The sequence below is a fragment of the Pseudorca crassidens genome, chromosome X, assembly GCF_039906515.1.
Source record: "Pseudorca crassidens isolate mPseCra1 chromosome X, mPseCra1.hap1, whole genome shotgun sequence".
NCBI lineage: Eukaryota > Metazoa > Chordata > Mammalia > Artiodactyla > Delphinidae > Pseudorca > Pseudorca crassidens.
In genome coordinates, this window is record NC_090317.1 from 98158896 (window position 1) to 98176216 (window position 17321).

The 17321-nt window shown below is 55.1% G+C and overlaps 1 protein-coding gene across 12 annotated transcripts in view; it reads left to right on the forward strand.

Moving 5' to 3' along the window:
- BCOR (BCL6 corepressor) overlaps nt 1-17321 on the forward strand; it is a 116333-nt gene that overhangs the window by 83794 nt on the left and 15218 nt on the right. For 10 of the 12 annotated variants that reach the window (XR_010940051.1, XM_067723810.1, XM_067723813.1 and 7 more), the window contains exons 2-6: nt 5964-6089; nt 7395-7473; nt 8416-11256; nt 11920-11973; nt 12445-12631. Coding sequence is in view for 11 of the 12 variants with exons in the window: in XM_067723810.1 (XP_067579911.1) it covers nt 6004-6089; nt 7395-7473; nt 8416-11256; nt 11920-11973; nt 12445-12631 (3247 nt within the window). In the remaining variant the exon portion in view is untranslated. The remainder of the gene's footprint in view (nt 1-5963; nt 6090-7394; nt 7474-8415; nt 11257-11919; nt 11974-12444; nt 12632-17321) is intronic. The other 2 variants (XM_067723817.1, XM_067723819.1) reach the window with 1 other exon arrangement.

The window sequence follows — 17321 nt, forward strand, 5'->3', positions numbered from 1 at the left end:
CTCCCGGTCGATCCTTGCTGGTGCCCCCCTCCCCAAGCCCCCGAGCCCCCTTTTACAGTTGGCTACACCTGGCTTGCATCTTTCAATCGGGGAAGGTGGGGGAGGCGTCCACGGAGAGAACACTCCAGACTGGCCGAAGGGAGCGCAGGACGATGGCCCGGAGCGGTCTCCAGTCAGTGCCCACTCCCCTGGGGCGCGCCGCCGCACATCCTGGGTTCTCCGTGCGCCCACCCAAAGTTGCTTTTTGTCAGAGATTCAGCGGCAGGCGCCTGGGAAGGGGGAGCCCAGAGGAGCGCAAGGGCGGGGTGAGCTGGGGTCGGGAGCTGGCCGAGAGAGCCGGGGGTCCTGGAAGGTCGGGCGGGGGGTGCGTGTGGGGGGGCGGCCCCGCGCTGGGACCTGGCGGAGGAGGGGCGAGGAGCCTGCGGCAGCGCGGGTGTGTGTGGTGGGAGAGAAAATCCCTTTGTTGCCGACCGATCGCGCTCGGGGCTGAGGCGGGGGAGGGGGCGCCCCTCCCCCACTCGCAGCCGCCGCCGCCGCTGCGGGCCAAGTTCACTCCCGACTGACCCGAGTGGCTCGCTGCTCTATTCTGGCGCCCTGGGAGGAGGCAGGGAAGGTTCTGGTTGCTCGAAAGGTCAGGGCCGGCCGCGTGAGTTTCCCGGCCCCCACCCCGTCACACCCCCACTCCTGCTCCGCAGCTCTGTTACTAATGCAAAACTTGGGTCGTGAGTGGGGACGCCTCTGGAGGCGGCGACAGCCATGACTTGGAGTGTGCCAAGAGACAGCGCCTGGGCAGGCTGGATCACTCCTCCCACCCCCCACGCCCCCCCCAGCACTCATGCCCGGCTGCAGGACCCAGTCGGCGACCTCCTTCAGCCACACCCCAGGAAGCCTGCGACCCTCCCTCCGACCTGGGGGCATCCTTGGGGTTCCCCTCTCTCCACTGCTACACATACTGGGGAAAACATCCCAGGAGGACTTGCCCCAACGCTGCACACCCTGGACCGCTTTTTCTCATCTCCCACCTCCTCGCGGCCCCCAGTCCTAAAATAGGAACTTCTTCATCCCTCCCTTCCTTGACGCCAATAGAGAAGCGCCTGTGTGTGACTCAGTCTGCGCTTGGAGCAGTCCCAGGAAGGGCTCCCGCGCCATGAGCTTTGGGCTTCCATGAAAGCCACACACTCTGCAGAAGGTCACCCCTCCCGGGCCCCCTCTGTGTCCCTGCCTCAGCCTTCCCTCTGCCGCAAAGAAACTATGTAGCCGTTCTGGGGTTGGTTTGTTACATAGTATGTTTAGTAGAGTTAGATGCTGTTTAATGGGTTAGATGTGGCCTGCACCAGCTATTGCCAGGCAGAACTCAAGTCCATAGTGCAGTTTAATCCTCTGGAAAACACGGTGCCAAATATTTACAGATGAGGGGGCCAAAGTTGAAGAGGTCCGGCCACCTGCCCAGAGACACGCCGTGGATGAGAGTGGGAGCTGGGAGGCTGTGGTGACTGCGCGCGCGCACGCACGCGCGCCCTCCACAGAGAACCAGCCATGCCCATGCAGTGAGGGACACCCCTTCCCCGAGGAGGTCCCCAGCCTACGGAGGACCGTGGCACATGGCATGCTGGCTGGGAGCCCTGCCGTCTGCCCGGCCTTCTGAGCCGGAAGCTCCCCAAAACCTGTCCAGGTCTTCTTGGTCACTAACTGGAAAAGTGCCTGATGCGGCAAGGGGTGCCTAGAGAGCGAGGCCCTAGGAAGGGGCACCGTTAGTATTGGAGTGGAGTTGGGATGGTTTGGTGACGCTGCTTCCCATTCCGTCGCTGTCACTTGACAAGCGTGCTGTGCAGACTTGAACCAATCCATCAGCGCCTCAAGGGCGGAGGCAGTGGAAAGTGGCCCGATGCCAGGAGGAGCTGGGGTGGAGAGAAAGGAGAGGTGCCAGGAGTGGCCTGGTGCTGCCTCCCTGCACTCACGCCAGCCTCTCACGGCCACTGCTCCTTCCTTTGCAACCTGTTTGTTGCCTGCCAAGGGAAGTCGCCTTTAAAGAAAAAAACAAAACAAACGTTCCCTCCTTTTCCTCGTTCCATAATGGTGTCTTCATGGCAGGGATCGGCAGAACGGTGGTGGGTGCAGCTGGGGACCCGTGTGCCCCCTCGTGTCTCTTCACAGAGGGCCAAGGTGCCCTCACTCAGGGATGCCGAGGTTGGGGTGACAGCTCCTAATCTTGGTCCCTCTGACCTCTTTCCGCCAATCAGGCTCTTCTCCCCAGTGTCCAGGCCAAGCTCCGATGCTAATCATAACTCTTGGCTCCTGGACCAGATGACGGCCCAAGTCTGTCGAGGGAGACTCAAGCTCTCCTGTGCTTGCCCTTAGGGCCAGACCGAAAGCCGGAGACCACGCTGCGAGTCTGCGTTTTGCAAGCCGGGTCTCTCCCAGAACCGGGTGTTCAGCGGGCAGCCACCACAATTCCTGGTCTGTTCTTCAGAAACCAGACGCTCCTCCGTCTCCCCGGCTGACCCCTTCTCTTGGCCACCTTCCCTCTTCATCCCTATCCCACATCCTTGCCCCCTTCTCTCCACTGCTGGGGAAAAGGGTTAAAACCCAGAGCCAAGGTGTAGCTTAGCAGCTCCCACTGGAAACAGGTTGGTGCTTGTAAAGTGCTTTTCATGACTGACTTCACACATCTTGGCACTTCCAGAAGCATCACCCACCTGTGGAAGAAAAGGGGGGGGGGTCGTTGAGAAATAAGGGCAGATGAGCCTCTTATATACAGCAGCAAAGCGCCCGCTCTGTCATCTGAATCACGTCATTTGCCCCCCTGCACCATGACCCACGGCCAAGGGTCAGGGAAGTCCCTTTTGAAGAACTTTTCCTTGGAGGTTAAAAAAAAAGAAGAAGAAAGTAAGAAAGACCCCCCAACTGTTTCAATAGCCGCTTCTAGAAGAGGAGCGGGGTGAGCATGGCTGTGTCTCTGACCCCGTCTCTGTGTCCCTTGTGCCCAAGATCCCCTTAGTTAGTTCTGCATCCCAGCGAGATGGGGGGTGGGCCCGTTCGTCAGTGATGGTGGGGTGTAAGCAGTATGGCCTTTGCCCAGGATGAGGGTGTTCCTGCCCAGGATTCGGGCCGTCACTCTGGAGAAGGGCCTCACGCCAGGCAGGGCCCCGGCTCCTTGGCCCTTTCCACCCAGGTCCATCTTTGGCCCGGAACGTGAAGAGTTAAAAGTCTTTAGCTCGTTGCAATGAAATTATGGCTGGCAGTGGCGCCGCTGTTTGTTCAACAGACCTCCACTTTTAAACAGTTCACAAAAAGTTCATGGGGCAGCTAAAGATTATAAGTGTGTGTGTGTGTGTGTGTGTGTGTGTGTGTGTGTGTGTGTGTGTAGGTGTAGCCAGCAGGATCCAATACTGAGCCTTACCCCTCCTCCTCTTGTTTCTTCACGGCCAGCCCCCCGCCCCGCCCCCACTCCCATGACACCGGACCACGCTCGGGGCCTCAACCCTCCATCTGACCCTGTGCACGTAAGAACACTTCATCCTGACACTGGGTGTTATTTATCTGTGCGGCGTTAATATTGAAAACCCCACCAGACAAGACCTGGAAGGGCGGGGAGAGACTCTGAAAGCACCCCGTGGTCCCAGGTGTCTCTAAACTGCATTCCCCTCTCATGCTAAGTCCAGGCCGCCCTTTCTAAAGAAAAGCCCTTTCAAGGGAAGGGGGCTCCTGGCCCTTTTTGAGGGGAGGGGAGAGGACTCAAAAGCATGATTGTGGCAGCGGCCTTTCTGTTTCCTCAGTCAGGTGCTCAGAGGTCCTTGTCCCAAGGTGACAACTAAAGGAGACATGTAAGAGGCAGCTTGTGTAAGTTTTGAAGCTTGGGGCACCAGAAGATTGGGGCTTCGAGGGCACACACGCTTCTTCCCTCATCCTTTTCTTAAGGGTTTGATGGAGTGACCCTTTGGCTTCTGGTATAATGTCCAAATTTCATCGTGACACCCAGCCAGGTGGTGGCACGGTGTGGTCCTCCCGCTGCAGCCACGGCCAGGACACTTGCACCGAGGAATGTTGCTCCTCCACCTTTTAGATGAGGCTTCCCTGGACATCTTCCTTTTGGTCTTCCTTTCGTTAGAAGGGGCGGCAGGGGTTAGCGAGGGGACACTTTGTTGAATGTGCCTTCTCGTCGGCCCTGCACTAGTGATGGCCTGCCCCCAACTTGATGTGTATGTTCGAAACACGGAAGAACAGCCCGTGAGCCCCCCACAGAACCTTCCTTGATGCCCAAGTCCATCTGAGTCCACCTTTTCGGGGCACCGTGGCCAGCCCCTGGAAGTGCCCCAGTCTGTCTAAAGTAAGGGATGCTTCCTAAAGAAACAGCTTCTCTAGAATCCCACCAGGCCGGACACAACTGGGAGATCTCTGCCTCTCCTCAAGCTTCATTGTTGAGTTCTAACTACGGGCCGTGTGACTCTTGAGACGGTGTTCTCTTCTGTATAGGGGCCGCCGACGGGGGATGCTGGTGGACAAAAGCCTGTGTTAGGACAAAGAAATGCAGAGGGATAGCCTGGCTGGCTTTGGGATTCAGGTCTCCCAGGTGCTCCCTGACCCCACCCCTAGTCACTCTCGGAAAAAGAGTCCCCAGTCCTCGGTGGCTCCCACCCAACAGACCTGGCAGTCAGCTCCGTGTGCTGAAGTGTAAAAGCAAGCATTTGCATATTTTTTCCTGCTAACAAAGGAAATGTGTCGACTTAGGGAACATTTGGGCTTTCGGAAACTGTGTGGGTGGGTGTGTGAGGGAGGAGAAAGAAAAGTTCCCCCCATGAGCTGCACACCAGTGATTTCACACTCAGGTTTGGGCCCTGTGTAAAGAGGCCGTGGCTGGGGGGGCCCTCCCCTCCCCCGCCACCTCGCCCCGGACAAGGGAGTCTGCGAGCAGGGGAATTGCCTAGGGCCATCGGTCCCAGGCATTAAAGGCTCCCCTACTTATTAACCCAGCATTTAACAGCAGGATATGGGGCTGAAGCGCAGTCAAAAGAAACGGCTCAACCTCCAAAGAGCAATTAAAATCCTGCACGAGGATAAATCACGCGCCGTGATAATCCTGTTAATAAAATGCAGCTTGTCCTGACCCTTCACTCATGCAGCAAACTAGAATGTGATGTGGGTGGGGCTGGTGGGCCGGGAAGTTAAGGAGGGGGCGGGGCTCTCCCCTCCGCCTCGGCAGCCTCCCCCCTCCTCCCGGTAGACGGTTAACGGGTGGCTTCTGCTTGCTCCCCGCGGGCCGGAAACTTGCAGCCCCAGCCCCAGCCCGGCAGCCTGGGCTGCTACGATTTCTGCACTCGCTACTGATTGCTGGTCCCCAGCGAGCAGGCGTCGTCGAATTACTCCGTCGCCTCCCTCTGCAGCTCCCAGGCCAAACCACCCAGGTTTGGGGCTTAATCTAATCTAGGGCCCGGGTGGGGTGGCTCGCCAGCCCACTGACTCTTTTTAACCCTCCATCTGTAAGTCACACGCACCGCAGCCGTAGAAGTGAGTCGTCGTTTGGGCCGCCACACCGGACCGTTGTGCCTTTTATCCCACACCCCACCCCCGTCCCCAATCCTTTCAGCCGCAAGAAGAATCAATGTGGGGCTCCCCGGAATCAGGCACCGTCTGCTTTCAATCCAAGTGTGTTCTCCGAAAGGCTGGGAAAGGGGGAGGGAGAAGGGCGGGTTAAGGGTGATATGTGCTGTACCTTGAATGGTGTGTGGCCTGTGGTTCTTGAACCCTCTCTGCATCCCCAGCGCCTCCTGCCAGGGAAGTTCCAGCTCCCTCCTTGAACCTCTGGCTCAGGCGTGTTCCTTTGCTCCTGGCCGTCTGTAGAACATGGAGCAGGGTCTGCCTTCCCAAGTGCGTTCTGTATGGAGTGCCTAGAAGGAGGGTTTCTCTTGTTCCCTCTTTGGCTCCTTTTTTATTCAACCTTCTGGGATTCTTTTTGTTTTAAACAGACTAGACGCTTGAAGAAAAGCTGCCATCCAAGAAGACGACATGCTTTCAGCAACCCCCCTGTATGGGAACGTTCACAGCTGGATGAACAGCGAGAGGGTCCGCATGTGTGGGATCAGCGACGACAGGTAAATGCGCGTGTCCGGCTGAGGCCTGGGGAGAGCGTGGGTCCTTCCCCAGGGCTCCTGAGCAGAGGCCCCCCTTCACGTCCTCACAGCCAGAGTGGGCCCAAAGGGGGTAGGGGGTCGGGGGGAGATCTCCTGCCTAACAGGCAACCTGGCTCAGCGAAGCATTGCCGCCCTTTAAGAGATTAGCCCCTAAAGCGGCCTTTCAGTGCACTTTCGTCCTTAATTTATTATTTCATATTTATGAAGGAGAATTAATCCCAGTCTATATGCTGCTTTAACTCTAAATGTCAGGAGTGTGGGCCCAGGTGGATCGGCATTCGATGTGCTTTTAAAACAAATAGTTTGCTCAGTAATAAATGGGGCGATAGCCACCCTTCACATCATTGAAGCCCAGGGTTTCTCTGCGTCCTCCGCCGCCTGTTCAGCGAGGCCATTGGCTCCTGGTTTCAGTCACCCGACAGCTCTGTTATGCTTCCTAATCAGTAATTTTGGAGTGCGGGGTAGAGGCAGCTAAGCAGTAGATAATTGAAGCTGCTCTTCCGGGTAATGATGAAACTTTTCTCTGCCGCTTGTCAGTGATTTTATCCTGGGAATTTGGAAGTCGGCACCAAGCACTTTCTTTACCGATGCTCTCTGATAACAAGTTCCAGGGCAGCCGCAGCAGCCTGGCACAGATGTGCGGCTTCCTCTGGAGCAGCTGACATTTGTAGAATATTAGTGTGTATCCCCCATCATTTTGATAGAGGCAGTCAAATATGGCTTCATTATCACCATGGAAACCAGTTTCGTAGGACATGGTACCTAACTTTGTTTGGGGAAAAGTTTTTGAAAGCCTGTCCTCACGGGTAACACAGAAGTGATTGATGTAGCCAGCTTGCAGACTCCAGCCTTGAGGTCCCCACTTTGGCTTTGGACATTGTATTACTTCATGCCTGTCCTCAGGTAGAGCTTACAAGGGTCTGCTAGGACAGCAGAGCCTGGACTGCCCTGCCCGGCCTCTCTAGAGAAAAAATTGTGAGGGTGACGTGGTTGTGCAGAATTTCTGCCTTACCCAACTTGAGGACGCATTTGTGATTTCACATCCCTGTTGCCCTGCCTTTCCGTTGTTTTTCCCAGTCCTGTTGGATCACCATTCGGGGACAACTTTCAATATGGGCCATTGGGGAGGTTTTTTTTTTTTTTTTTTTTTTTAAGGGCAGTTGGAAAAACGGAGTTATTAGAAACTGGTCTATTCTGGGGCAATCTATGAAAGATGGATTAAGTGAGGAATGCTTTCATGAAGTTGGTGTGTGTCCTTCTAAATAGGAAAATTCCTGTAAACGATGGTGACGCTTCAAAGGCCAGACTGGAACTAAGGGAAGAAAATCCCTTGAATCACAACGTGGTAAGAGATTCATGGCTTCTGTTGATGTGCTGAGTATCAGTGATCTGTAAATCAATCGTGCATTCATTTGCATACTATTAAAGGGCCTTTTGGGGGCGGGGCGGGGTGTTTCAGGGCAGGGTTTGAGTAGAAAGAAAGCCTAGGCTGCAGGACGAAGCCTCACCCAGTTTCTTCCTGGCTCCATTTCTTGGCTGTGCTCGCCATTTACGTCCTCGTCCCCTGGCGACTGGTGTGATATGTGCCGCCTTTTCTTCGATAAGCTACGTGCCACGTCAGTGCTCCCAGCTGGATAAATTTGTAGCCTTAGGGTTTACCTTCCCAGTAAAATGTGAAACAGAGCTGTCTTCAGATACCAGGGAGAGGAAGTCAAAAGACACAACTACAGTTTGACCCATGGCCTCTTTATTGATTTAGAAACGAGACAGCTCAAGTCCTTCATTCCTTACTGTCCCCCTGAAGATTGTTTTTTGTTATGTTAAATAATGCCTCGCTACATCGCGGGGGGGGGGGGGGCACAGGGAACATCGCCCCGCCCCAACCTGACAGGGCCTGGGGAGGGTGAGTCCGAGTTCTGTACCCCACGAGGGTGGTTCTGAGAGCAGTGGAGTTGGTATCACCTCAGTTGCAGCAAAGAATTTCTGCTGAGAAGGTGGATCTTCCAGAGTGAATAGATGACTGAGTTAATGCAGGGGCCTCAAGTCTAAAGGGACCAACGTTTTACGTGCTTTCAGGATACTAGTTGGACAAAAGTGAGACGGCAGGCAGAGGAGGGTTCTGGATAAGCGGGGAGGGGGCCAGAGACCTTGTGAATCCTTTATTTTTAAACCCTTTCGGCTCAGATGTCGAGGCTGATGTCTTATTGAGCTAGTCCGCGGTTTCTCTTTGGGATGGGCTGCTTTGAAGGCGTGTCCTCGGTAATACCCATGTTCTTCTTCTGCGAAGGTGGACGCGACCACGGCCCATCGGATCGATGGCCTGGCAGCGCTGAGCATGGACCGCACCGGCCTGATCCGGGAAGGGCTGCGTGTCCCCGGAAACATCGTCTATTCTAGCTTGTGTGGACTGGGCTCAGAGAAAGGGCGGGAGGCTGCCACAACCATAGGTGGTCTGGGGTTTTCTTCCGAAAGAAACCCAGAGATGCAGTTCAAACCGAATACGCCCGAGACGGTGGAGGCCTCCGCTGTCTCCGGAAAGCCCCCAAATGGCTTCAGTGCTATATACAAAACGCCACCCGGAATACAAAAAAGTGCTGTCCCCACGGCAGAAACACTGGGCTTGGACAGACCTGCTAGCGACAAACAGAGCCCACTCAACATCAATGGTGCTAGTTACCTGCGGCTGCCCTGGGTCAATCCTTACATGGAGGGGGCCACGCCAGCCATCTACCCTTTCCTCGACTCGCCAAATAAGTATTCCCTGAACATGTACAAGGCCTTGCTACCTCAGCAGTCCTACAGCCTGGCCCAGCCGCTGTATTCTCCGGTCTGTACCAACGGGGAGCGATTTCTCTACCTGCCGCCACCTCACTACGTCAGTCCCCACATCCCGTCGTCCCTGGCCTCGCCCATGAGACTCTCGACGCCTTCGGCCTCCCCAGCCATCCCGCCTCTGGTCCACTGCGCAGACAAAAGCCTGCCCTGGAAGATGGGCGTCAGTCCTGGGAACCCGGTCGATTCCCACTCATATCCCCACATCCAGAACAGTAAGCAGCCTAGGGTGCCGTCTGCCAAGGCGGTCACCAGCGGCCTGCCGGGGGACACGGCTCTCCTGTTGCCCCCCTCGCCTCGGCCTTCACCCCGCGTCCACCTGCCCTCCCAGCCCGCTGCGGACACCTACTCCGAGTTCCATAAGCACTATGCCAGGATCTCCACGTCGCCCTCGGTCACCCTGTCCAAGCCATACATGACGGTCAGCAGCGAGTTCCCCGCGGCCAGGCTCTGCAGCAGCAAGTATCCTAAGGCCCCAGAAGGAGCCGAAAGCACCCAGCCAGCTCCCGGGCACACCCGCAAAGCAGCAGGTCAGGACAGAAAAGATGGCAGCTCACCTCCTCTCTTGGAGAAGCAGACGGTTACCAAAGACGTCACCGATAAGCCACTAGACTTGTCCTCTAAAGTGGTGGATGTAGATGCTTCCAAAGCCGACCACATGAAGAAGATGGCTCCCACGGTCCTGGTTCACAGCAGAGCCGGGAGCGGCCTCGTGCTCTCCGGAAGTGAGATTCCGAAAGAAACTCTATCTCCTCCAGGAAACGGCTGTGCTATCTATAGATCTGAGATCATTAGCACGGCTCCCTCGTCCTGGGTGGTGCCCGGGCCAAGTCCTAACGAAGAGAACAATGGCAAAGGCCTGCCGCTGAAAAACAAGGCCTTGGACTGGGCCATCCCGCAGCAGCGCAGTTCTTCGTGTCCCCGCATGGGCGCCGCCGACGCCGTGGTCACTAACGTTTCGGGGTCGGTGTCGAGCGCCGGCCGCCCGGCCTCTGCGTCGCCGGCCCCGAATGCCACCGCCGAGGGCAGCAAGACCAGCAGGAGCTCCGTGGATACCACGCCATCCGTCATCCAGCACGTGGGCCAGCCCCCGACCACACCTGCCAAGCACAGCGGCGGCACCGGCAGCAAGGGCGCCAAAGTCAGCAACCCAGAGCCGAGCTTCAAAGCGAACGAGAACGGCCTCCCGCCGAGCTCAATATTTCTCTCACCAAACGAGGCGTTCAGGTCCCCACCCATCCCCTACCCCAGGAGTTACCTGCCTTACCCAGCGCCCGAGGGCATTGCCATAAGCCCCCTGTCCTTACACGGCAAAGGCCCTGTCTACCCTCACCCGGTGTTGTTGCCCAACGGCAGTCTCTTCCCTGGGCACCTCGCCCCAAAGCCGGGACTGCCCTATGGGCTCCCCACGGGCAGGCCGGAGTTCGTGACCTACCAGGACGCGCTGGGGTTGGGCATGGTGCATCCCATGTTGATACCTCACACGCCCATCGAGATCACTAAAGAGGAGAAACCAGAGAGGAGGTCCCGGTCCCACGAGAGGACCCGCTACGAGGACCCAAGCCTCCGGAACCGGTTCTCTGAGATGCTGGAGGCTGGCAACACCAAGTTACATCCAGAAGTCCCCGCGGACAAGAACCTAAAGCCCAGCCCCAGCTGGAATCAAGGGAAGACCGTAGTCAAGAGTGACAAGCTCGTCTATGTAGACCTCCTCCGGGAAGAGCCAGAGGCGAAAACCGACGCTAACGCGTCCAAACCCGGCTTCACAGCTGAGAGCGTCGGCCAGAGTGCCGAGCCCACCAAACCCCCGCCCGACCCAGCCCTGCAGCCACACCGGGATTTCATTGCCCTGAGAGAGGAGTTGGGGCGCATCAGTGACTTCCACGAAGCCTATACTTTCAAACAGGCTCCGGGCCAGCCAGTCTTCGGCTTAAGCAAGGAGAATGTTCCGGCGGGAACCAACAAGGAGAACCTGGCGATGCCGGTCTCGACTTCATTCCTGGAGCCGACCCTGGGGAGCGACGGCTCTGCGGTCACTTTCGGGAAAACCCAAGAGGATCCCAAACCGTTTTGCGTGGGCAGTGCCCCACCGAGTGTGGACGTCACCCCCGCCTATACCAAAGACGGAGCTGACGAGGCAGAATCAACCGATGGCAAAGTTCTGAAACCGAAGCCATCGAAGCTGGCAAAGAGAATCGCAAACTCCGCTGGTTACGTGGGTGACCGGTTCAAGTGTGTCACTACCGAACTGTACGCAGACTCCAGTCAGCTCAGCCGGGAGCAGCGGGCATTGCAGGTGAGCCCCCCACCCGAATTTCAGGAGCCTGACCAGTTGTCAGGTTTTTTTTTTAATGTGTGAAGAGGAGGGGGCCGGGGGTATGATAGGGCAGGACACCGGGCTGCTTTGGTTAATGAAGCTTATGATAATTTAAATGTTTGAAATGTGTCCAGTAAGGGGACGTAAGTGGATACTTTAAGTTATTCTGTAGATTTTAAGCGAACTCCACTCGAATGCTGATAACGGAAGTTTTAATTATTGCGAAGGATGTCTAAAAGACTGCATGACATTTACCTATCAATCGCTTTGATTTCTCTGCCGTTACTGTACGTTAACAGATATACCTAAAAGCGCTGCTTAGAATGCCTTACGTGATACTTGGTGGAGGTGTGTAGCGGCCGCATGTCTGTGAGATTCGTGCAACTTTTTTTTTTTCACCAAAAAAACAAACAAACAAAAAAGAACAAAAAAACAAACCTTGCTTAAAGGGATAGAGTATGTATTTAACTTGCTAGTGAATGATAGATGTTGTATAGGAATTTCCTTAAGATATTTTACTTTTAATTAAAAGATAAATAAAGCCAAATTGTTTTGCAATGTTAAGAAAAAAATTGGTTTATGCTTATAAAAATGGATGAAGTTATCTAAATGATCCATTGAGTGCCCATTTTAATTACATAGATGGAAGGATTACAAGAGGACAGTATTTTATGTCTACCCGCTGCTTACTGTGAGGTCAGTTCTTCAAATTTTTATTACTAGAATCTTACATAAACCTTTTGAGTTAAATTTCATTTCCAAATATACAAAGGGAAGTTTGTGGGCCATGGTCGTCTTTATTCACTGTGCATTTGTTTTCTTTTCTGTTGTGTTTTTGTTTCGCTTTCTTTGCGTTGTGTTTTTGTTTTGTTTTATTTACCTTCGAAAGAGAATGTCTGTCTCTATGCCACGGTGTATGTATGGCTATACATACACACCACATATATCTCTACATACATATGGCTTTATGAATAAAGAGTGTGTGACTAGTTACATATAGACACTCTTACATTTTTATCGTTAAATTTTAAAATATCTCAGTTGTATCATAAATTGTGGTTGGTTTTGGGCAAACTTTTCTTTGAAGATACTTTCCTTTAAGGTAAGGGCAGTGAAGTAGCTTTGGTGGTAAGGTGTGTCTTTTTTCCATCTCCGTTCTCTTTCTAGCGTGCAATGATGCGCTTCTCAGAGTTGGAGATGAAAGAGCGAGAAGGTGGCCACCCCACGACCAAAGACTCCGAGGTGTGCAAATTCAGCCCCGCTGACTGGGAAAGGCTGAAAGGAAGTCAGGACAAAAAGCCAAAGTCGGTCGCCCTGGAGGAGGCCATTGCCGACCAGAACGACAGTGAGAGATGTAAGTGAACCCAGGCGGCTCGCGTGTGGTACCACGTCGGTGGGAACGGGGCGGTTCCGCTCCCAGTGCTGAGGGAGGTGAGAGGAAACAATACGCTTCCGATGGCCCAGCATCTGGGTGGTGGCTGTTCGGAGAACGGGCTGCTCTGGCCATCCTTCCCAGCTGTGGATTGCAAGGCTGGTTGCCCTTTGGAGCGCTGCGGCGTCCAGGAGTGGAGCGCCTATGAAATGTTTCCTGGCACGCATCTCCTTTTTCCGGAGAAACGCTAGTCCTGTAGTTAGTAATAGCCTGATACAGTAGAGCAGAGGAATGGCGGTGCAAGACCTCCAGCGTAGCAGGTATGTGTTCCGTTTTGTAGCAGGGACGGATGCGGGTTTTTGATAGCAGTGGCATGACACTTGCAGCCAGAGCCAGACCCTCCAGAGTGACAGTCTCCTATGGGAGGGAGTGGAGAGTACTCGGATTCTCCCTCCAAAGGCAGAGGTTTCGTTAAAATGAGATGAGGGCTGATAAAGGCACCAGCAAGATGAGCATAATTATTTTCTATGGCAGGCTTGTTTGCAGTCATTAGGAGTTGACAACACGCTCCAGGGGCGTGGGATAAACGAGGGCGTTCTTCCTACCAGACGGGGTGTATTATGTTTTGGAGGCAAAGTTGGAGAGAAAGCTAGCGTCTGCCTCGAGTCACACTCTGCGCTCCCAACAGCTGCTTCCGCACTGGGGACGACTTCGGGCTTTGCCCTCGAGACTTCCTGGGCTAACGAGATGTTGTTGGCAGCAAGTGGAGGTCTTCCTCCCGCTGTCTTCAGTGTGCGTGCTTGTGGCCTGCAGCCCGCTCCGGACCCCAGAAACCTCACCGGTGATGGTGAATGAGGGCATCTAGGTGAACGTCGAGGACAGGGTGGGCGTGAAATCCTCCTGAGACAGGACAGTCGGGGGTGGTGGGCACGTCTGGGAGGTCCAGGCCCTCAGACCCAGTCGTAGGGTCGGCGTTCCCGCACACGCTTAGGTCCTGGGTGCCTGATGCAGTTCGGGAAAATTGTGGTCAGCGACAGCGTGTGCCTCTCTCAGCTGCTTGGAGCACTGCCCTCCCTCAGCTCATCTTTGGGGTCAGACAAAGGCCTGTGGCCGGGGTTCTGGGGAAGCCGCACCGGGACCGGTTTGTCCTGCGTGGCTCCCGTGGAAGGGGATTTCTGTGGCTAGTCAGTGACGACCTTACCCGAGTGATGGGGCTCTTGATGTGCCTGGAGTAGACGATTCCGAGCTCCTCCCCCTCGGGATTGGAATGAAAGACGGAGGGTCCAGGCCGCCCTGGAGTAAAGCAGCAAGAAAGCCTCCCTCCTTGCCTGTGCTCACAGCTGACACGCAGCCCTTACCCTCCTGAGCGGCCTCATAGCTCAGCTCTCGGGGAAGTTTCTCAGAGAGATCTGATAAAAGTGGGCAAAGGCCAAGTTCACGGGGATGCACTTCTCTGAGGAGGGGCTCTGCCTGTTCTGGGTGGATGGTGAGGGAGGCTGGAGGAAGGGAGCGGGAAGTTAACCGGCCTCGAGTCTTCTTGCCCTTTTCTCCAGCAACATGGCCAAACCCAGGGTGGCCGCTGCCCCTCATGTCTCAATGGCCTCACCCCGCCCTTCTTCCCAGAGAAGTTTGTGTGTGTCCTTCCCAGTCTTTCCTGCCTGCTGAGCGTGGAGACAAGAACTCAGTGTGGCTGATGGGGAGCAGGGCCTGAGCCCCAGATGATTCCAAAAGCCCCCTCCCCCCACTGCCCGCCTCCAGTCTCAGACCGACCGACGGGTCTCTTCCTGCAGCACCCGGGACGTGGCCCAGTGAGCCATGAATCTCCACCATGGGAGGGCGGGAGAAGGGTTGGGGAAGGTGAGGGGCTCCGTTTGAAAGATTGGGGCAACGGAGGTGGGTTCACCATCCACCCTCTGTCTTGTAGAGACTTGTGGTTTGTAAATAGTTGGTCAGGAAAGGTCACCTAAAGGAGCCATTGTTCTTACTGCCGCCTCCGCATCCAAGGTGCACAGCAGGTGTTCATTCCATTCAGCTGGAAATAAATGGGCCTTGTTCTTGGGCCATCACGTCTTGAGCTGATGTGGACTCGGGTCCTTCTCATGGGCGCCGGTGTGGCCGAGAGCCGAGCTGTGAGCACATGGGAGCTGGGGCGGGGAGTTGGGGCAGGCAGGGGTCACAAAGAGGGTCCGGGATGCCTTCCCCCTTCTGAGGCAGCCGCTATCCATGGAGGGACCAGGAGCTTCTACGATGGTGGGTGCTGTCTGCGCGGCCCTGGTTGTCCCGGTGTGGGTGCATCTTGTTGCTAGGGGCTTGTTTAAAAAATGAATTAACTTAAAAACACAGTGGCTGAGATATTCATTTATTCTTTATGATCGCATGGGTGGCTGAGTTAAATTTTTATTTTGGAAGTTCACCAAATGAGTTTGGAGGTTCCTCAGACTTGGAAGTTCATCACTAGGAACCCTCAGTGGCATTTGAAGATGGGGCGGGGCAAGGAGGCATTGGTCCCTTCCTTCTCAAACTTGGAGTAACCATCTCCCTTGCCAACCACTTGGCTGGGACAGGCCTAGGACCTGCTCGGTGGCAGTGCCTGGCCAGGAGCCGGAGGAAGCCTTGGTCAAGGGGCTTCATGAAACTTCTTTGCTCAGGGAACTTCTCTTCCAGCTGAGCACCTGCACGTTTGTAAACCACTTTGGAACAGAGATCCCCTGCACTCCTTCTGTAGAGGGTGTAAGTTTTAACAAGGTTAGCCCTTACTGGAGGTGCTATAGTTAAGCTACAGAGAAGGGGGTTTTAATCCTGGGGGGCCTTCCAACAACTCAGAACCCTCTCACCTTGTTTAGGCCTCACTGGGCATGGCTCAACAGTGGTGAGGGCGCTCTGTTGCCACGGTGACTTGTATATGTTGCTATGGTGATGCTTCTGTGAGGTGATGCTATGGTACAACCATAATGAATTTGGGATCTGTGTGCTGTGAGTCATACGACCATGCTGCAGGGAGCAAGCATTAAACCTCAAACAATACAGCCACGTTCACATCTTGCTTAGACTGGGTGACCAAAGGCACATGGCTTCCCGCTTTTAGAAGGGCCAAAAGTAGCAGTGATGGCAAAGCCTGATGGTTAGGGTCCCCGTGTATCTATTTATCTCCCCATCTCCTTTGCCCTCAAGGGTACTCCTCCTGTGGGTCGTGGTTAGAACAGTCGTTGAGAAGCTCCAAGTGCCACGGAGCCTCTCCCCCGTAGCTGGTGGCCATGGGTATCTTGGGCAGTCGGGGTGGGTGTCCTTCAGGGTTATTACTGGCCTGGGTAAGGTCACACTAGCGTAAGGTCTTGGGGGGACCTTAGCTGAGGGGAATTGAGATCTTTGCCCTAAAAGGCTCCGGGGATGGGGGAAGGGTGGATGGACCTAGTTTGGAAAAAGAAACTTTAAAATTGGACACGGGGGGTTCTTAAGGCAGCCCTTACCTTCCTGCATGGATCCCCTCCCACGGAGCTCTTAGGGAAGGCCGATTGGACCAGAGAAGTCCAATGGTGTAACCAGGAGGGCTCACCTCTTAAAACTTCATACATTTCAGGCCTGAAATTCAGGCTGGTCTGGCGGTCTTGGCGTCTTTTGGTTAAAGGGATCTTTCCAGCCTTTCTCTGTGCTGAGCCCGGCCCGTGATTATGAAGCCCACCCCTGGGAGGAGGCTAGCAGTAACATTCCCACTTTACAAGAGCAGCCGGAGTGAGAGTTGCAGCGCAGCCTCTTCACCGGGCCTGCGGTAGCGTGGGCTGCATCACCCGTAAGCACAGGTCAGGAGTTTGGGGTTTCTCCTGCTGCCATGACAGGAGACCCTCGCGGTTGGGGTGATTCCACCATTCCGGCAAGAGTAGATAGGGATCTGTCCCACCTTGGGATACCCTTGGAGAAAAGTGGGTTCCACCATTGAGAACACACGTCAGGCTAGCCAAGGCCAGGGTGAGGTTCATTCCCACAACTGACTGCCGTTAAATGCTGGGAATGGCCCCCAAGAAAGGCTGATGAGGGGACCAGCCGGCTGGGCAGAAGTGGGAGTGATACTTGAAGTGGTCTAGGGAGAGGAGGAGGAATGCTAGCAGCATGTGAGGGGTGTGTCCATGATTTCATCTAGGAAAACGGGGCTGTGGGAGCTTAGCTCAGGTGTTACCGAAATACCAAACTCATACACCCACCCCCACCCCCGGCCGGTGACGGACAGGCTCATCTTCGGGGAACTCGTTAACATCACAGTGATCGTTATGGAATTATTTGTGTGTTAGAAACAGTGTGACTAGCAAAGCGGTTGAACTGTTTCTTTGGCTAGAGCAAAAGTGAGGAGTGATGTTAGGCTGGGGTGATTGGAGGAAAAGCCCCAAGTGGATGCTAGGTTGAGCAGAGGGGGCGGAGCTGGGGTGTGAGCAGTTTAGCCTCCACACCCCTCCCATGAAGGGGGCTGGAGTCGTGTCTTTGAAATGTCCTTAGATGCTTGTTGCCTGGGAAGGAAGGCGTGGAGAAGTACCAGGTGGGGTGGCGGGTGTCCCTGTGGGTGTGCCTAGTGTCACTGAGGGCCTTCTTCCGAGACAGGAAGTAGGAGCAGCCCCTTGATGGCAGTGAAATGCTTTTCCCCCCACGGGCGTGGAAAGAGGACAGACGGACTTGCAGCAATCTG